General features: G+C 44.8%; 1 protein-coding gene across 8 annotated transcripts in view; it reads left to right on the top strand.

Annotated features, from left to right (window-relative positions):
- The first annotated feature begins 5,050 nt into the window (after positions 1 to 5,050).
- The window catches only part of Dpy19l3 (dpy-19 like C-mannosyltransferase 3), a 94,380-nt gene continuing 77,933 nt past the window's right edge, over positions 5,051 to 21,497 (top strand). For 2 of the 8 annotated variants that reach the window (XM_029567926.1, XM_029567931.1), the window contains exon 1: positions 11,157 to 11,284. Coding sequence is in view for 5 of the 8 variants with exons in the window: in XM_029567938.1 (XP_029423798.1) it covers positions 6,851 to 6,953; positions 11,151 to 11,284 (237 nt within the window). In the remaining 3 variants the exon portion in view is untranslated. The other 6 variants (XM_029567938.1, XM_029567916.1, XM_008842045.3 and 3 more) reach the window with 6 other exon arrangements.

The raw sequence follows: 21,497 nt of genomic DNA, 5'->3' as shown, positions 1-21,497 counted from the left end.
TGCCTCTAACATCAAACATTTCACCCGGTTAGCGTTAGATACAGACATGTTAAGGCTAAAGCCTTTTACTGAATTCTCCCATCAAGTGAATGTGGTCCTTAAAGTTTCACATTACTAAAGAGCAATCTATGCTACAAAAAGAACTAAGGGGCTGGAGAGATGGTTAAGCAGTTAAGAGCACTGACGGCTCTTGCAGAGAACCTGGGTTCGATTCCCAGCACCCACATGGCAGATATGAACCATCCTTGACTCCAGTTCCAGGGGAATCCGATGCCCTCTTCTGACCTCCTCAGCATTGCACAACACGGGTGCACTCACATACATGCAGGCAATACACTCATACACATAAAATTTAAAAATTAGATAGATGATAGATAGATAAATAAATATATAGATAGATGATTGATAGATAGATAGATGATAGATAGAGCGAGCCACACTTTAATCCCAGTACTTACTTGGGAGGCAGAGGAAGGTGGATCTCTGAGAGTTGACCCTTTAAATTTTTTTTTAAATTTATAATTTATAAGCAAGCATGATAGTACACAGGTGAATCCCCCCCTTTTTATGTGTATGAGTGTTATGCCTGCATGTGTGTAAGTGCACCTGTGACTAATGCCTAAGGAGGTCAGAAGAAAGCAACGGATTCCCCTGGAACTGGAGTTACGGACGGTTGTTAACAGTCATATGGGTGCTGGGTATCGAATCTCGGTCCTCTGTAAGAGCAGTCAGTCTGCTGAGCCATCTCTCCAGCCCCCATGAGTTCCCTTTTTAAAGAAGACAATCAGTTTGGCTGTCTGCTCTAACAGAACCCATATTATAATTTACCATGTGTAATCTTCAGTTAAGTATTCATAATTTAGAGAATGCAGAACACAGAAAATACCATCAAAAAGAACTTGAAAAAAGACAATATTAGAATATAGAATATTCTCTCTTTAACCATGTCATTTTCACTGGAAAATTATTTCAAAAGCAGCACTATAACACAGAAACAGAACAAGAAGACAGCAAAAGAGTTTCAAGGAAGGAAAGGGTATTCTTTCCCAGAGAAAGACGGGCTTGGCGATGTAAATCAGAAAAAGCCAGCACTATCAGCCTCTGCAAGCTGCCAGCACCAGGCACATCGCTCCTCTAAGCTTTTTGAGATCCATGGAAGGCAGGAGAATTAGGTGGAGCAGATCCAAGAGGTTCTATGAGACCTATACACCTTTTTTTCTCTTGATAGGGCTTTATATCTCTTTTAATTCGGTTCCAAGGAGTTAAATGCTTCAACTGAACTGTTTCCAAGCAGTAGCCTAAATGATCGCCAATTTTTTCCCCCAAGATTCTAAATTAAATGTCCCATGGTTGGGATACTGGGGAAAATATTTCTGAATAACATTTAAAGGTTAATGTAGTCCAGCAGAGCAAAAGACACCGTAACATTAAAATTAGGAACTACTTGCTGGGCGTGGTGGTGCCCACCTTTAAGCACTCCGGAGGCAGAGGCAGGCGGATCTCTGCGAGTTCAAGGCCAGCCTGATCTACATAGTGAGCTCCAGGACAGCTGGGGCTACAGGGAGACCCTGTCTCAAAAAGACCAAAAAAAAAAAAAAAATTAGGAACTACCTGCAATATATATGGCCAAAAGTTAATATATACTTACTGTGCTGAATAGCTTTAGTGTCAACTTGACACACCTGGGTTGAGGGAGCCTCAATTGGGGAATTTTCTCTATTGAACTGGCCAGTGGCCATCTGAGGGGCATCTTCTTGATTGTTGAGTGATGTGGGACTGCCCAGCCCACTGTGGGTAGTACCACCTGTGGGCAGGTAGGCCTGTGTTGCATAAGAAAGCAGGCTGAGCAGGGGCCAGGGAAGCAAGCCAGTAAGCATGTGCTCCTCCATAGCCTGTGCTCCAGCTCCTGTCTCCAGGTTCCTGCCCTGAGTTCCTACCTTGAGCTCCCTGATGAACTGTGACCAGGGAGATGTAAGCCAAATAAACCCTTTCCTCCCCAATTTGGTATTGGTCAGAGTATTTTGTCACAACAATGAAGAAACAAACTAGAACATCTAACAATGCATGAATAATAACTTAATATCAATATTCAATACCTGAACTTCCCAAATAATATTTAAAAAGCAAAGTACAGTTAAAGAAAAATTTAAAAACCCATTAAACCCCTAACATCATTGCCTTCATCTAATGAATACTTCCAAGGGGTATGGTGGTGCACACCTACAAAGTCAGCACCAGGAAGAAGACATGGGATGATCTGGACTTCAAGGCCAGCTTGGGCTACACAGTGGGTTCAGGGCCAGCCTGGGCTAACAGTGTGTTCAAGGTCGACCTGAGCAACATAGCAAGACAGTGCAGTGAAAACAACAGGCTAAAGGGCAAGGGTGTAGCTAAGTGGTAAAGCATTTGCCCATGGGAAAGATCTTAGGGTCTATTCCCAGCAGGCCAACCCCCCAAAGAATCCATAAAATAATGACATATTTTTCATCTAAAATCAGCGAAGATTAAATCTGTCCATTGTTGGCAAAGGTACCAAGAATTAAGCCCTGTCATACACACTGGTAATAAAATAAAGTAATAGATTTTTTTAATCTTTTTGGAATGTAGTTTGCCAACTTTGATCATAAATTGGAATACGAGTTCTAGCAATTCTATTTCTAGAAACATTTCCTAAAGAATTATGTATGTCTAAGAATGTTCTCACAGCATTGCTTAACATAGCATAAAACCAGAAACAACCTGTCAAATTCAGTAGGAATATAGAAATTGGACACACCCACAGGAGTGATTAGTATTGTACTGGTTATCTATCATTGTATAATATTTTTTGGGGCTGGAGAGATGTCTCAGCGGTTAAGAGCACTGACTACTCTTGCAGAGGACCTGGGTTTGATTCCCAGCACCACACGGCAGCTATGAACTGTCCTTAATTCCAGTTCCAGGGGAATCCAAAGCCCTCTTCTGACCTCCGTGGCATTGCATGACACAGATGCACTCACATACATGCAAGCAATACACTCATACACATAAAATAAAAAGGATAAATAATATTTTCCCATACTTAATGACTTAGGACAACAATATTTATTTTTCTCATAGTTCCTATGTGTCAGATATTTGAGAGTAACTTCCAGAGTTAGTCCAGTCTGGGACTTTTGATATCAGCTTTGGCTGACCTGGAGCTGGCTGATCTGTTTCCAAGATGGGTCACACATGGCTTTCTCCACAAGCTGTTGGAGCATGCTCCCAAACTAGCAGTGACATCCTACATGAGCAGTCCAATAGAGGGTACAGCTGAAACTGCAACGTCCTTGTCCCTAGCCCCAGAAGTCCCAAGCTGTCATTTCGAGTCTTCTCTGGGTCTCACAGAACAGCCACGATTCACTGAGACGGAACTTTATGGACTATTGCATTAGCTGGTGCTTCACTGCTGTGACCAAAACACCTGTGTCATGGCTTCAGTAATCAACCTGACACACCTGGGAAGAGGGTACCCCAAATGAGGAATTTCCTCCAATTGGCCTGTGGCCATGTCTGTAGGGCATTTTCTTGGTTGCTAATTGATGTAGGAGGGCCAGCCCACTGTGGGGGGTGCTAACTCTGGCAGGTGGGCCTGGACTGTGTAGGGATGAGTGCTGAGCAAATGGCAGGAAGGCAGTAAACCACCTTCCTCCATGGTCTCCGCTTCAGTTTCTGACTCCAGGCTCCTGCCTTGAGATCCCACCTTGGCTTCCCTCCATGACAGACTGTGAGCTATAAGCTAAAATAAATAAGCGGTAGCTGATGAGTCCTGTTTACTTAAGGGAACCATGTGTCAAGGAAGTCACGTTTTCCTCATCAACTTGAGAAGGGAAAAAAATTTCTAACCAATACCAGAAAATTCTTGGGAAAAATCAATTTATGTATGTATTTAAATTTTTTTGATTTATATTTTATATGTCCGAGTGTTTTGCCTACATGTATATGTGTAACCTGTGTCTGATCCCCTGGAACTGGACTTATGGATGGTTGAAAGCAGCCATGTGGGTCTTGGGAATCAAACCCGAGTTCTGTGCAAGAGCAGCCGGTGCTCTTAACCATTGAACCATCTCTCCAGCCCCCACATGTTAAGCAGACAAATGTGTTCTATGCAAGGCACCTTAATATGAAGGATCACACAGTCCCCAGCCAGGGGTAGTGGCATAGGCCTTTAATCCAGCACTCGGGAGGTAGACACAGGCAGATCGCCTCTGAATTAGAGGCCAATCTGGTCTACACAGTGTTTCAAGCTAGTCAGGACTACATAGAGAGGCCCAGTCTCAAAAAAAGAAAAAATTTCAATTAATATGTAATTTGACTAGTAAAAGGTTTTACCTTCTGGTTCATACAGTAGGCAATGTGGTTAAGAAAGGCATCTAGGCCTGGAGTGGTGGCGCATGCCTTTAATCCCTGCCTTCCGGAGGCAGAGGCAGGTGGATCTCTATTGACATCGAGACCACCCTGGTCTATATAAAGAGTTCCAGGCTAGCTGGGGTTACCGGGAGACCCTATCTCAAAAAGACTAAGGGGGAAAAAATAAAAGAGCATGTGCCCTCATAAACATTTACAACCAATTTGAAGCAGAGTAACATCCAAGACAACACTGGAGGAGCAGGTTAAGAGGGGCAGGGAGTTCAAGGCCAGCCTGGTCTACATACTGAATTCCAGCCCAGCTGGATCTACGGGGAGACCCTGTCTTAAACAAACAAACAAACAAACAAGGGCAGGGAGAATTAGCAAAAAGGCAATGTAGCGGTGGGGGGGCTGAGGGCACACACCGGAGGTGGGGGGGTAGTGGGGGGGTGCGTCAGAGGAGGACGTTTAGCATCACTTAACAGCCACTGGTCATCCCAAGAAACACGGGAGACCCTTCCTGGGGACAGCAGGGTATCGGAGGACCCCCACAGAGCGTAGCACGCCCGGCCGCTGGGGAGCGGAAGTTCGCTGCTTCCTTCCGGCCCGCGCCGCACGAGACAGGGCGGGTCAGCACGGGAGGCAGGGGCGGGGACTCGCGTTGACCGACATCTCCGGGGACCTATGAGCGCAGCGGCAGCGACCCGGCCTCCCCGGCGCGCCCCTTCCCAGGGGCTGCGGACGCCCCCCAGGCCCGCGCTGCACCTCGTTGCACAAAGCTGCTCTCCGCTGGATCCTGCCGGTTTCCGCCACGCTGCGGCCCGTGTTGCAGATCCTGTACCCGCCACCTCGGCTCCGGGCCGGCTTCCTCATCCCGAGCCGCGCGAGTGAGGACAGCTGAGGCCGCAGGTCTGTGCCGCGGGGCGGGCCGCGAGGGGATCGTGCACGCCGTGTGCACCCGAGAGACCGGGCTCGAGGCTGGGGAGGAGCGACTCTGCGCGGCTACTGCCCGCGCGAGTGCAGGGAGGGCCCGGACTCGGATGCTTCTCCCGGGAGGCGGCAGCCGCTGCCTCGACTTCCCCGGTGGCCCAGGGTGTTGGCGCCAGGCGCACAGGGGTGTGGCCCCGGGTCCACGAACGCCTGGTCCCTCTGCGCCCCGGGATGCCCAGAGCTGCACCCCTGGTTCTCAGACGTAGCAGAATTGCGTGCAGCTCCCTTGGCAAACGTTTGACCACGGCATCGCTTCCCGTTTGCTGGAGGAAGTTTTGTTTCAGAGTTCCTGGGACGACCGCTATCCAGACAAGTAATTAGCACTTTCGGTGCTTGTTAACTTTAACAGGCCACAAGGGGTACGTTGTAGGGTCTTTATCCGCGCCCCCTTTAGGGAGTGCCTGACTCCCTGTGATGGGACTTAACCGCTTCTGTGGCTGTAAGACTTTGTAAATACTCTTTTCTTCCTCACTTTCTTCGTTTCTGGTCCTTTGAGGCACACACAGCGTTTAAGTCTGTTTTCCTTCTAATTTTTTGAATGAATGACTCAATCAAGAAAAGCATTGTATCGTGTTCGTGTGTTCCGTCGAATAGAGCAAGTGGTTTACCTCTAGGTAAACACAGGCTTAGGTGTACCTGGAGTGCGGGTTTGATGTACGTGTCTGGCTACTCATCGTCTTTAATAGGTCATTAGTAAAACGCTCATTATTCAAAGGAACGAAGCAAGATGTTCTGGGGGACTGGAGCGGCTTACTCACCGCCACCACACCCCCGCCTCCCCTTCACAGCTTCCAAACTAGGCAAGTGCTCCGCAGTTACACCCACTGTCGATTCCTAGGGATGGCAGGTACCCTGATTGCGCTCCCCCCCCCGCCGCCCCAGCTATCTTTGCCACCCAGGCAGAAGCTGCTAGCACCGCTGATTGTTTAAAGAACACAGGTGCTACAATTCAGATAGCAGAAACAGTGTTTCAGTTCTTCAAAATCTGGCTGTCAACAAGTTTACTACTGAATCCCTCCCACGTGGTCAGTCCCGTGGGAGAATTAGACCTACTGCTGCCTATGGAACTGTAGAAAATAATATAAAACAGTGTGATGCAACACATCGCATGATAAGTGCTAAGGCTCAGGGAAGGAAAGATCACAAGCCTTGGATCATCCAAGATGGCTTCCTGGAAGAAGGGCTGGGCTTCTGGTGTCTCACCTGTATTCCTGACTCCTGACAGTGTCTGCTAGGAGAGCAGGTGCTTCGTAAATATGGTTGAGTTAAACATTTGTGCCGTTATCTATTGGGGGTGTAGCTTTGAAGGCTGATTAAGATTTGGATGGGAGGGTCTTGGTAAGACAGGGACAACAGCCCAAGTTATTCAAGCACAGAGGGGCTTAAGGGTGTGTTGGGGATAGAGGGAGCTGACATATCCATGGGCCTTTCATCTCTGTGTTATTTGTAGGAGTGGTTGGAAGAAAAATGCGTGTAAGTCTTTGACATCATGATGTACATCCGGCAAAGAAAGGAGATAAAAACCATAGAAGTTTCAGAGGATTTTCCAGCACAAAAAGAAAATGTGAAGTTGGAAAGTAAATTACCATCTGGTAGGTGACTTAACTAAAGCAACTTTTTGGATTGCTTTTATCTCTACATATTTAAATATCTTATTCCAGTAGGATAAAAAAAAATGGTGCAACTTCACCATTAACTTGTTCCAGCATCCTGATATTCTAATTGTAGTTTGATGATGTTGGTTTTACAATTGTAATCAGTAAAAGAGCTTTGATGAGAATTCTTTTGTCAGTTGTCTGTCGATGGACTTAATGAACAAAAATGCCTGCCTGATGCTTGGACTTTGTAGAGGGATTTGACACCTGCCCCACCCTGCTCAGATTTTTGTATTCTTCAGTAAAATTCCTGTTGCTCTTTTGTGGGGTCAGAAGGGAAAGCAGGAGAAAGGGTTAGACCTCCTTGGATTGTTCATGCGACCTTGAACTCTTGCTAAGCAATCCATGGAATGGGATTAATTGCCAACCTTTTGTGATTAAACACGGTCAGGATTTTGAAAGTAAGCATGAAAAATCCCACATTTATCAGCCATTTGGCGCATCTGATAGAATTACATCCTTCACAGCTCTGTCAGTTCTCAGCAGCCAGAGCTAGTGGATAACCAGAAAGCAGTTGAGTAAAGTAAAAGAAGGCCAGGCCACTCACCTCGGCCGATGGGAACTAATGCATTTTAGATAATTCGGAATAGTCTCTGAAAATGTTATGCAGTGTCAGAGTGTTTCTTTTGAATTAAAAAACCAGGGCTGGAGAGATGACTTAGTGGTTAAGAGTACCAGACTTAAGTGGTTTAGAGGACCTGAGTTAAGTGCCCAGCACCCACATCAGATGACTCACAACCTCCTGTAATTCCAGCTCCAAGGGAATCCAATTCCTCTGGCCTCCACGGGCACACACATGCACATGCCCCACCCTCCCCACATACACACATAATTAAAAACAAAGTACATCTAAAAATACAACTTTGAAGACTGCTCATTTTACCAAAACAAATAGTATTTATTCATGTCAGGAAAAAGAAAACTGAAAACTAAAGAAAAATGAAAAAAGAAGGAAAAAAAAAAAACCTTCTACCAACTTACCCATCCCGAGTGCAGCACAGATGATAGCGTTTACCTTTCTGTCTGTCGCTGTCTGCACATGGTTGCCCTCAAGCACTCATATGTAGTTGTACAAAAATTGAAACCCATGTGCTGTTTGGAAAGTTGCTGCTTCTCAGTTGTCATGTTATGAACGTTTTTAAGAGTCAATCAATATATTTAAGAAATATTGTTAGCATATAAGGTCTCATTGTGTGACTTTGTGGACTATTAAGATGGGTTTCTAACCATCTGATATGAGAACTGTGGTAAATTCCTTGTGGCCACAGGTTCCCGCAGACTTTATCTCCTTGGGGTTTGAGATTGGACTTGGAATACCTAGTGTTTGTTCTGATGGCTTTTTACTTCTGTTACTTGGTTGAATTCCAGGGAAGTACCAATTTATTCTTGTACCAGCCATGAGCCATACCCTCAAGCCCACGTTAGCATTTTTAAGCGCCATATTGGCCAAGAGTTCTTGTTTTTATTATTATTTTAGATATTTTTTTGTGTATGAGTGTATTGCCTGCATATATGTAAGTGCACCTGTGTCGTGCGATCCATTCAGAGGTCAGAAGAGGGCATCAGATCCCCTGGAACTGGAGTTAAGGGTAGTTGTTAGCTGCCGTATGGGTGCTGGTAGCCAAACCCAGGTCCTTTGTAAGAATAGTCAGTGCTCTTAACTGCTGTGCCATCTCTCCAGCCCCTAAGAATTCTTATTTTATGTGTATGGGTATTTTGCCTAAGTGGACCATGTATGTGTAATGCCTGTGGAGGCCAGAAGAGAGCATTGGATACCCTGGTGCGGTTACAGGTGGTTGTTAACTGTCACATCAGTGCTGCGAACTAAACTTGGGTCCTCTGGAAGAGCAGCCAGTGTTCTTAATCAGTGAGCCATCTCCCAGCCCCTGGCCAAGATTTTATTTATTTATTTATTTTTTGAGACAAGGTCTCACTGTATAATCCCTTTCTGGCCTGGAACTTTCTATGTAGACTATCCCAGCTGGCCTCCATCTCACAGCAGTCCATCTGCCTGTCCCTCCCAGGTGCTAGGATTAAAAGCCAGTACTACCATGCCTGACCTCCTGGCCAGAGTTAAGTGTAGCTCATTGTAATGATTTTTGTTCCCTCAGTGCTAGTGAATTTGAATGAATTTCAGCATCTTCTGTTATACTTTTTAAAATATTTTATTTATTATTTTTATTTTATGTGTATGAGTGTTATGCCTGCAGGTAGGTAAGTGCACCCGTGTCTTGCAGTGTCCTCAGAGGACAGAAGAGGCTGTCAGATCCCCTAGAACTGGAGTTATGGACAATTGTTAGCGGCCATGTGGGTGCTGGGATTCGAACCCGGGTTTTCTGCAAGAACAGTGTTCTTAACTGCTGAGCCATCTCTCCAGCCCCCCCCATCTATTATATTTATTGGCCGTTTTTCCCTTTTGTTCATTGTTCATGCCAGCCTCTTTCCTCCTAGAATAGTCATCATTTTTTGTTTTTCTTAAATATCCTGTATTTATGGTTTTCCTAGTTTGTATGTCCTGAGATTTATGTTATTTCCTCTGTGATTTTTTTTTTGACGGGGGCACATCTTTTTGAGATAGGGTCTCCCTGTAGCCCCAGCTGGCCTGGCTCTTGCTATGTACAGACCAAACTGGGCTCCAATTCTCAGAAATCCACCTGCCTCTGCCTCCCAAGTGCTGGGATTAAAGGCGTGCACCACCATGTCCAGCTCTCTGTGATTTTTTAATTTAATTTCATTTATTTTATTTTATTTTATGTGTATGCATGTATTGCCTGCATGTAGGTAAGTGCACCCATGTCGTGCAGTGCCCGCGGATGTCAGAAGAGGCTGTTGGATCCCCTGGGACTGGAGTTATGGACAGTTGTTAGCTGCCATGTGGGTGCTGGGATTCGAACCTGGGTCTTCTGCAAGAACAACCAATGTTCTTAACCGCTGAGCCATCTCTCCAGCCCCGATTTTTTTTTAAATTATATATGTGTATGTATATGTGCATGTGAATGCAAATGCCTGCAGAGACCAGAAGAGGGCATCAGATCCCTTAGATTTAGAGTGACAGTTTGTGGCCCACCTGATGTGGGTGCTGGGAACTGAACCCAGGTCCTCTGCAAGAGCAGCAAGTGCTGTTAATCACTAAGCCATTTGTCCAGCCCCCTTTCCTATGAATATTTATTTACTTTATATGTATGAGTCTTTTGTCTGCATGTATGTAAATGCACTACATGTGTGCAGTGCCTGTGGAGGCCAGAAGACCACATCAAATCCTCTGGAACTGGAATTAGGACAGTTGCTAGATAGAAGTGCAGGTCATAGGAACTGAACCTGGGTCCTCTGCAAGAGCAGCCAGTGCTCTTAACCACTGAGCCATTTCTCCAGCCCTCTGATGGATTTTCTTTTAAAAAGTCTTAATGAAGTTACCAAGTTTTTTTGTTTTTGTTTTTTTTTTGGGAGGGGGGAGTCTTTTTAAGACAGGGTCTCCCTGTAGTCCCAGCTGACATGGAACTTGCTATGTAGACCAGGCTGGCCTCTGCCTCCTGAGTGCTGGGATTAAAGGTATGTGCCACCATGTCTGGCTGCAATCAAATTTTTTGGTAGTTTTATGAAAAAGTATTAAATTAGAAGTCAACCATTTAAAAGAGTCTTCACATCCTAGACTTATAAACCAACTGTTTTTCCATTTATCAAACTTCATAGCCTCTAGTTGTCTAGCCACACCAGACACAGGCCCTGGGTGTTAAAGGTAAGACTAAAACAATGTACTTGCCCTTGCAAAGCTCACTTTCTAGTTAGCAAAGCAAACATGTGAACTATTAGCTACAGAGTGATAAAAACTGGAAGAAGAGAATGAAAATAGGCTAAGCACACAGTGACGTGCACCCATAGATCTAGCTACTTGGGAGGTTATGGCTGGAGGAGACCAGCCTGTTCTACACTCTGAGATACTATCTCAAAGGAGGAGTTGGGATGGAAGGGTGCGGGGAGAGAAAGCAGTCTGAGGAGGGACATAAAGGGGCACCTCACAGGACAGGAACAGCCTCATCAATGAAGGGCCGCTGGAATTTCGCCTATGTGAGACTCTGAGAACAATTGGATTGTAAATTCTTTATTCATTATTCCTGTGTTTCACCTTTCTAAAAGGTTGTGCCTACAGAAGGTTTTGGAAGATCCTGTCATTTGCAATCGGTGGAACCGTCGCCCTTGGCATTGGACTTCTTACATCTGTCTACCTAGCCACCTTACACGAGAATGATTTGTGGTTTTCCAATATTAAGGTATGGAAATAGTATGGTATCTGACCATTATGTGGTTTATTCATCAGCCATGTAGTTGAATGGCCAAGATCACACAGTTTGTTCATAAAGAATCCAATTTAGTCTCTTAGCCTGGCATGGAAGTACGTGTCTCTGATATAGTAGAAGCAAGAAAATGTGGAATTCAAAGGCCAGCCTAGGCTTCATGAGACCTTGTCTCAGAAACAGGGCGAAGGGGATGAAGATCCAATCTCTCAAAAGATTTGACTTTAGGCTAAAAAGATCTCTGCGTTCATTAGTTTAAAATAGCACATCAGAATTTTTAAAATCAAATGAATTTTGCCATTAGCATAGTGTTGTCCATCTGGTCTCACAGTAAAGAAGCTGAGGCAGAAGGGTACTGGGTTTGAGGCTAGCCTGGGCTATATATATACCAAGACTTTGTCTGAACAAAGAAAAAACACTAAGGAGATGGGTAGTTGGTTAAATTACCTGCCACAGAAGCATTAGGATCCGAGTTCAGATCTCCAGCACTCACACAAAAAGCTGGGCATGGTGGTACACGCTTAAATCCCAGGTTCCCAGCCAGACCTCTCATAGAAAATGAAAGGAACAATTTCTGAGGAAAGACACTCAAGGCTGACCTCCGACCCCCAACTTGTACCCACATACAAATACACGTGCATGTGTACCCTCTCTTCCACGCTTGCAAAATGAAAAGTAAAAGCGAGAAAGAAAATTGAGTTTTGTCTTTTTCAGTAACTTTTGCTGCAGTTACTTTTAACTAGTAATTTTTAAACTGTGGGTTAGGAAGTGGGCATGGTAGGCTGAGAGTAACACTTCTCAGTGAAATCCAGTGGAATATTACTGCATATAGTAAGACGATTGTTTGGCTACTTTTAATTTTGGTTGTATCTGTACAGACTTGGTCATGATGGAAAATGTTTTGTCGTTGCTCATTGGTTACAATAGATAAAAAGAAAAAAAATTGACTGGAGTTCTCACTCTGCCCATCAGCAGATTCAGACCTTTCTAATCCTGTGTGCATATGGGTTTGGGTAGAGAAGCCATCAGTTTCTTCAGATTTTGCAGCGCGGGGGGTCTCTGATTTTTCAAAACATGATTTGGTTTTCTTTCTCTCTCAAAATGTCTAGAGCCTGTTGGCATTGTTTGAGAACAAGCGTGTGACCTCACAGAAGCAAGTTCGCACATTGCCAGGAGTTCTGACAACTGTACCTTGCTTTTGGCTCAGGGTGTGTGATTTTTGACCTTGTTTACTAGCCACAGTCTCTGCTCACTACTTACTTGTAAATATTCACCTTTGAAGCTGCAGATTTATCCTCTGTGAGGTTATTCAAAAAAATTGATGCAGGACCTAAAACGGCTCCCCAAGGAGAATTTTCTAGAACATCTTTCACTTTGGCCATGTGGTAGGAGTGAGGTCCCAAAGGAGACTACCTTGAATGGCAAATATCATATGAATCCCTTCTTGTGTGCCTGCTTTAAGAAACTGATACGTTACTTTACGGACACAACAAATCTTTCTCTACATCTCTAGCTACACGCACATACACACATTCACACACTCACATACTCTCTCACACGTGTGCCTTTATACAAGTCTTATGATAAGAGAATAACAGTTTATGTATCTCAGTAGCATTTGGTTGGTTTAGTTCCAAGAAAAATTTTCACTTCTCTTTACGGTGGAGCACTGGTAAACAAGTAACTTAAAATGAAGCAGATTAGTGCTTATTTATGAACATTAGTATCTTAGTTTAGAAAAAAGGCTGAAATACCTGTATGACTACATAGCCAAAGTTAAATATTAGTAATAGTATAGCAAGAACATATGTTGAAGGAGATCCTATAATTGCTAACTATTGCATTTCGTTCTGTAGTGCTTATGAGTGGCCTTGCTGGTATCTTTATGTAACCACACTCTATCATCAAGACGCTTGAGCATCCTTGACCTTTCTCTTTATTTTTGCTGGGTTAAAGAAGTCTTTTAGTGGTGATTGAGCACCTGTTTTGTGTGGGTAACACTGAATTAATTTCTTTGGGGGTCATGGAAGCAAGAACTAAGACTGCTGATTTTCTGGCATACTAAATGAATTAGGTAAATGTGTATTAGGCACTAACAGTATGCAGTGGGTGTTGTGCTGGATGGTAGCAGTACCATTGCATGTAAGACCCTGTCTCCACATAGCTTATACTCCTGAGAAAGAGACAGGCAAGTACTCAGATGGGCACACATCCTGAACCAGTGCACTGGCTGTGGGAGACCCAAGTTCCAGGGAAGTACACTGGAGGGGCAACTTGATAGGACTGTGCAAGATCAGGGTCAGTTTTCTAGAAGTGGTAGTTAAGGATTCCCAAAGGGTGAGTGAAGGAGGCAGCCCAGGGAAGAGAGAGGAACTTCACAGGGGAGAAACATGTGCCTTGTCCAGGAGGCAAGGGAGATCTGGGAGTTGGAAATGTGCACAGCAGTCCAGTGTGGCTGGAGTCCAGATGGGGAGAGAGGATGGACCGGGTATGGAAACAGCTGACTCTGAAGGGCCTGTTCTCCTGCTGGAGAGGTCGAACTCTCTCTGAATGCAGAGGTGAGCCCTGGGTCTTAACAAGGCAGAGTGACATCGACCTACAAAGATGCATTGTGGGGAATGGATTGAGGAGGCCAGACCTATAGCTAGAGCCACCTGCTGACATAATCCAGTTCAGCAGATTCTGTGAAACCTGAATATCCAACTAGGATATTCAATAAATGATGGTCTTCTATGGGCCAAACCCTCCTCTAGGCCCTGGGAACACAGCATTGGAGTTGATATGGAACTTAGTTTTGATTCAGGGGAGGAAATCAGAAATAAAACAAGCTAAGTTTTGGTGATTATCCAAAAAGGATGAGGAGTGACTCGGGCCTCGTGGGAGCTGGGAGCAAGCAAAGCACAGAGGGAAGGCACAAAGCAGGGCCTGCGCAGTAAACAGCAGAGGCAGTTGCAAGGGAAGAGGCTCCTTGTAGGTGGAGGAACGAAGTTGGCCAGAGAATTCTAGAGAAGGCACATGGGGTCAGAATTCCGTGAGCAGTCAGAATGGTTCATGGCAGGGCCGGAGAGGGCTCAGCGGTTAAGAGCACTGGCTGCTCTTGCAGAGAACCTGGATTCGATTCCCAGCACCCACATGGTGGCTAACAACCATCCATAACTCCAAGGAGAATCTGACGCCCTCTTCTGACTTCCATGGACATTGCATGACCCCAGTGCACTTACACACAGGCAGGCAATACACTCATACCTATAAAATAATAAAATATATTTTTTTAAATGGTGCGTGACAGGGGATGATCTTGTCCATACTACATAGTTCTGGCTGCAGAGGGAACAAGAGAAAGTTCATTATGTACCACATACGAGTGTATGTGGCCTGGGTATGGATTCAGGTTACTACAGTTGACATGTTCCATTGTGAAAGAGGTTACAGGAACTTTTATGGTCATATAGCCAAAGATTGCTAAATCAGTGTATTCACAGTACTTTGGTGGGGAGCTGGGTAGGTAGGTCACAGCAAAGTGGGGAGATGTTTGCTGTAGGTTTCAGGTGATGCCTCATGAGAGTCTTGGCTTTGGGGCTTGTAGAATCTAGCCATCTGCTAATTCAGTGCATTGCAAAGGTTTCAGCAGGTAGATGTCCAGTCTGATAGAGAGGTCGGTGATAAGGGACTGGTGAGACCAAAGATGGTATGAGATACTTTGGCCCTGGGTCTGCAGCAGGTCCTCTCTCCACAGGCACAAAGTTCTAGTCAGTCACTGTCTGCAAGATACTCAGCACAGATGTGGCTTCTTCAGGAAACTTTAGCAGTCCCACCAGGTAACTGTCCATAGGCTAGAAGGATAAGGAGAGAAGAGAACAGAGCCAGAACTTTCTAGGAAGTTGACTTGGAATGATGTTTTTATGCCCGGATTGACAGGGCAGGAGGGTCAGTGACAACTTCTGTGCTCCATGAACTGCTGGCTGGTTGGATGCTTGTGCCATTCACTGTGACAGCATGTGAGAAGCAGGTCTTGGGGGCACAGTGACTTGTCTCCAATACCCTGAGTTAAGTCAAACTTGCCAGGTTGGGGATGCCATTCTCTGTGAAACTGCCCTTCTGACTCCAGTTGCAAGTTTGGAGATTCCCAGGTAATTTTCACTTCTAAGAACCTGGCTACAAATTCTGAGGTACGTACCACCTGCTCAGGATGAGCAGTTCACTAGAATAATTCCTGGAATTCAGAGATATGCTGTATTAAAGGTGACAGTTTTATTGTAGCCCCCCTCCCCCCCAAAAAATAGACTAGAACCATCATCAGGGAGAGACACATAGGGCAGGCTGGAGAAGTGCAAGTCCAAGCCTCCATTGCCTTTCCTTGTGAGGTCAGGCTGACATACCCTTTTGGCACATCAGTATGGCATTAATGGGATGTGTTGCTGGGACAGCTCACCTAAACTCCAATGGGCAATTTCTGTGGGCTAAACTCGGTCTCTGGTCTAGGGAGGCTCAGATCTTACTGGGTGGCTCAAAGCCCTGACCCTCTAGTTATGGGCAAGACTGGCTGCCATCCTGAGTCATCTGCTTAGCACAAACAAGTGGCTCTCTGTGAGTCACTGGTCAGTATAAGCTGTCACGTGGTATCCTCAGACCAAGGACACTCATCACTCTGAAATGAAGACTACCTCCCACAGAGGACAAAGAACAGAGTCTTGATTTTTAGAGCATGGAGGTTACCTCCCAGAACAAGGTCTCACTAAAGTAGCCAGGGTGGCCTCAAACTCATAGTCTCTGCCTTCACCTGCGATTAGGGGTGTGCACCACCACCCCAGCTGAATTCTTTATTCTAGGAAAGGCGCTTTCAAAGTCATGGTAAAGACAGAGGGCAAAGGAAGCTGGGCTTATGGCTCCACAGGCAGGAGTTCTGCCATCTGTGTTGAAAATGGACATTTTTGTATAACCAGCTTGTAGATATGGGGGTGAGATTGTTTCAGAAATGTGTAGAAGGGGAAAGAACGAACCCCAGCCCATCTCCGTCTGTGCCTCCAGTGCCATCTGGGAAGCCACAAAGCTGACATTTCCTCTAACAGGTTTCTTCCTCCTACTACCCCATCCCGTGGAAGCTGTAACCAAGCTGAGCCTCTCTTGAGTCGTCCCCCGCCCACCCCTTGATTGAAGCAAGTAGCATCTCTTTTTAAAGTTTTTTAAAATGTATTTTTCTTTTATACGTATGAATGTTTTGCCTACATGTCAGTATACTATGTGCATGCCTTGTCCTTGAAGGACAGAAGAGTGCATCAGAGTCCCTGGAACTGGAGTGGTTATCTGCCATCTGGGTGCTGGGAACCCAAGTCAGGTCCTCTGCAAGAACTGCCTGTGCTCTTGACTGCTGAGCCATCTCTTCAGCCCCGCAAGTGACATTAGCACAGACTTGACTTTCTTCTCAAATCACAAGAGCGATCCCTCAGCGTGGTCAAGCCTAGGTTGACCTCTGCCTTGACATTTATTTCCCTGCTTGCATAATCTAGAGCAACATTATTCATAACTTTCTGGAATGAAGGCAATATTACATACCTACACTGTCCAGGAAGGTATCACATCCACAGGTGACTGTTCAGTTGGGGTTAATACAACTGATTAACTAAATTTTTACTTTTATTTAATCTCTACCACCACACACACCAGTGCTGGCGATGGAATCTGAGGCCTTGTACCTGCTAAGAATAAGAAATTAAAAATTATAACCATTACTTACTTGCCAGAGACCTTGCTCAGCTAAAGGGAAATCATTTTCATTCATTTCAGTTCATTTTCAGAGCGTACATGCCTTGCAAGTTCATTTCTTTATTTTTGAGAGAGGGTCTCATTATATAGCTCTGACTGGCCTGGAATTTGCTGTGTAGGCCTCAGATTCACAGGATCGCCTGCCTCTGCCTCCCAAGTACTGCATGGCAGTTTGTGTATTGATTTCTCAATTTTCTCCATTTTCCTATTGTGGAGTGAGGGAATGATTAAGAAGGTTGACTGTTTGTTGCCTTTTGTATTAGTGGGTGCAACTTAGTGTCAGAGTCACTAAGTATTTTCTAGTGAAAGTACTTTTGATTTTATTTTCAGTATTGGGATTGTAATTATTCAGACAGTTAAAAAAATTGCTTGTGAAATGGGCAGCTCGTGCTTTACAAGTTTCTATGTTCCAAATGAGTTTTGTTTACTTTTTACTTTATTTGGAGATAGCATAAGGCTGGCCTCCAGCTCTTGATTCTCTTGCCTCAGGCTTGAGTGCTCAGGTTATAGGTGTACACTACCCTACCCAGCCTCAAAATGACTTTTTTGTTTTATTTTGTTTTGAGGCAGGGTCTTACTGCGTAGCTCTGGATGGCCCAGTAATCACAGTGTAACCCAGCCTTGAATTTGTGACCATCTTCCTGTCTCATCTTCCTCCCTGGTGTTGGGGTTACCTGCATGCACCACTACTTCTGGCTTCAAAATGATTTTTGAAATGTCTGGTGCAGTGTTAGAATTTGAAAAGTAGGAGCCTTGAAAACCGGAAAACTGAAGGAAACGATTCCAACTTAAACGGCTTTGAAAATCTGTATGTAGAATCTTTCCTTAGCATAGTTTATCAACTAAAAAGTTAATTGCCTACTATCTTATGGTTAATTTCCCTTTTGGGGAAATTTCAGTTTTTGTAGATTTGAAAAATCTTTTATTGAATGTCTGCTATGTGGTTGGTACGGGTTTGGGTGCATTTTATACACATTTTACTTAGTAAACACCTTAGCTCTAAATTGTCCTTAAAGGGCAGCAGAAAAACGGCTGCGTTTAATGACAAACAAGGCAAACTGAAAAGGGCGCAGTTCATGTTCTTACTGGCTGTGTTGCCCTTAATGCCCAGCACATTATCAGTGCTAAGTAAATAACCTGTGTCTGAAGCAGAGTGGACCTCCAGGGTTGTGGGAAGGGAGGCAGAGGACGGAGGAGGTGGCCAGCTGCTGGGAAGGATCTGGCTGGGAACTGGAGCGGAAGGGGAACAGCTTAGCTTGGCTGAGGAGGTGGTGGTAGTGGGGGCCAGACAGTGCATTTTAATGATCCCCATCTAGTAGAGGCTGTAGCAGAAAATAGGCGGCTTCTTAGTAGTTATACATGTTATATGGTGATGGTGATGCAAATTTTAAGATGAAAAACAAAAAGAGTTTTCAGAGCTGACTGAGCCAGTTGCTCTGAAGGCTGAGGCAGGAGGATTGCAGAGTGAGTTCAGTGCCAGTCTGGGCAACTGTCTCCATGTATAAAAGTAAAAATAGGGCTGCAATGTGCCTGCCAAAGCCTTGGGTTCAAGCTCCAGTATCATGGAAGAGAAGGCGGGAAGGAGGGAGCGAGAGAGGAAAAGGGAGAGAAGCCCAGTTTTCAGTGCCAAAGATAAAAGTGCCTGCGGCTCAGTGGGGGAGTATTTGTCTCGTCCATTTGTGCAGGGCCTGGCTCTCATTTCTTTTTGTTTTTTGCTTTGTTTAAGACGGTCTCCCTATAGCCACAGCTGTCCTGGAATTTGCTTTGTAGACCATGATGGCCTCGATTTCATAGAGATCCACCTGCCTCTGCCTCCTGAGTTGCTGGGATTAAAGGCCTTTGCCCCCACGCCCGGCCTACCTGCCTGGCTCTCATTTCCACTACCACAAAAAAAACTATTTTTCCCTTTCATTTTTTACCTTACATGCATATGTTTTACTTAATGAGCTCAGTATTGTTTGTATGATTTATCTGATGTCATAGCATATACTTTTCTGGTTTTTTAAACGATTTGAGAGCCTCATACTATGTACTTTGATCATAGTCACCCCCGTTCCTCCCTCCATCTCCACCCAGCCCTAGCCCCATGTACCATCTACTATTTTCACACAATTACATATCTTCACACAACTTGGACCATCATCATATAGACAATTTATGGTTATATAATTTAGTAATCTTGACATGTTTATACTCTTATTATTTCACTCTTTCAATGTGCCCCAGTTTTGGAGAGTTGAATTGTTTCTAATTGTGTCATTAAGTTCCTAAAATTGCTTACTTAATTTCTCACTTTAAAGTGGCAGTATAAACATGTCACTTCCTATTTTTCTTGAAATTCTGTCAGAAGGATTACACAGAATGAAGAGAGCTGCATTCTCTCCCCTCTCCCTCGGCCCTCCTCCCCTTCCTGTCTTCTAGTGCTCCCTCATGCTAAGCCTATTTTATCACTCTGCACCCCAGACGTTGTCTCTAATGAAGCCCAGAAGCCTGTTATCCAAATTCCAGGCAAATCCAGTGAGGTTCAAAGGAACCTGAAAGATGCCAAGAGAGGCTCTTCACCCTCAGGCTCCAGACAGAGCTGCAGAGCACGTTGCTGAGGTGCTGGCCTGTCCTGAGAGTCAGCAGGCCCCTGATGGGGACCATGGGAATGGGTACGAGGGGCCACAGAGCAGCTTTCCTGGGTGCATTGTAGGATGGAGATGTGAGTTAGGCAGCACCAAAGGAGTCTTCACAGGGGCCAGCCTGTGTTTGTAGGATATGGAATTTAACAGGAAAGGAATAAATGTGTAATATGAATACACACCAGATTGCCAATCACTGTTGACTAAATTGAAGGAAAAACTCATAAAGTCATTCTGAAAAGCACCCTATATCCTAAGGAAAACTTCCCCACCTTTAGTATCTGTGTCCTTTCCCTTTCCTTGACATAAACTCACTAGGAGGAATTGGTTCCCCACCATAAACTCAGGCTTGCTAGAAGGAACTGGTTAGGTAAAACTTTGCCACATTCAGAGATGACTGATCACCAGGAAGGAACTAGCAGATTTGTAAAATGACACGAGAAAAGGAGGGGAAAATGGACACGTGGTTGATGAAGAATATCCACCTGAACATTTTATATCAAAGACATGAAGATAAAAGCCAAGCGCATCACCAAACAGTTGGGCATAGTGGTGCAGGCCTGTAATCCTAGCACTCAGGAGGCTGAGGCAGGAGGATCACAAGTTTGAAGCCAGTCTAAGCTACATAGTGAGTTCCATGCTAGTCTGGGCTATATAATGAGATCCTGTCCTCAGAACCAAACCACCTAATGATGCCTACAATTTTATACACTTTTAACTTATTCCATCATATATGATAACACTATACAATCCCCCTCCCCCCAAAATAATTTTAAAGCACCAAAGAAATCGGATAGGCTAAGTTTTTCCTCTTTCAAGAAAGAAGTGTAAAACAGTGGCAGAAAGTCTATCTGTGGAACTTGGATTTTATTTACTGTAGAACCCAAAGCTATGTAAAAAGCACAGGACAAAGTATACTGGATATATACAGTGCAGTGCTGTAATGGTTATATAGCGTAATAGCACGGTAGCAGGATAACATTACACATTAAGAGAAGCTTAGACAAAGAAGATAATAGGCGATGGAGGCATCCTGGTATGTGTATATTTAAACCTGTAAGTCGGGCTGGGGATGTGGTTCAAGTGGTAGAGTGCTCACCTTGCATGTATGAAGCCCTGGGTTCATCCTCAGTACAGTGTAAACCAGGCATTGTGGTACATGTCTATTGGGAGGTAGAAGCCGAACGATCAGAAGTTCAAGATGATCCTTACTACATAGTTTGGGGCCAACCTGGGCTATATGGTATCCTATCTCAAAACACACACCAAAACCCCCCTGATAAGTCATCAAAGAGATGCTAGGTATGGTGATACATGCTTGTCATTCTGGCACTTAGGAATTGGAGGTAGACGATGATTGATGGACGTGGGTTCAAAACCAGCCTGGACTGTACACTGAAACTGTCTCAAACTAAAGCCCAAAGAGAGATGGCGCATATATGAACAAAAACTCAAGAATAGAAGTGTGCAGGCCGCGAGGTCTCCACTAATCATGTGGCGTCACTACAGCATGTGCACAGAGGTAGAGAAGTTGTCCTGTGGCGAGGTAGACGATGATTGATGGACGTGGGTTCAAAACCAGCCTGGACTGTACACTGAAACTGTCTCAAACTAAAGCCCAAAGAGAGATGGCGCATATATGAACAAAAACTCAAGAATAGAAGTGTGCAGGCCGCGAGGTCTCCACTAATCATGTGGCGTCACTACAGCATGTGCACAGAGGTAGAGAAGTTGTCCTGTGGCATTATAGTTATGAAATGAACCCCTGGGACAGACACATACCCCCCCCCCAGTAAAAAGCA

Source organism: Nannospalax galili, unplaced genomic scaffold, assembly GCF_000622305.1.
Source record: "Nannospalax galili isolate Female #2095 unplaced genomic scaffold, S.galili_v1.0 scaffold931, whole genome shotgun sequence".
Classification (NCBI taxonomy): domain Eukaryota; kingdom Metazoa; phylum Chordata; class Mammalia; order Rodentia; family Spalacidae; genus Nannospalax; species Nannospalax galili.
This window is presented reverse-complemented; position numbering and strand designations above follow the sequence as displayed.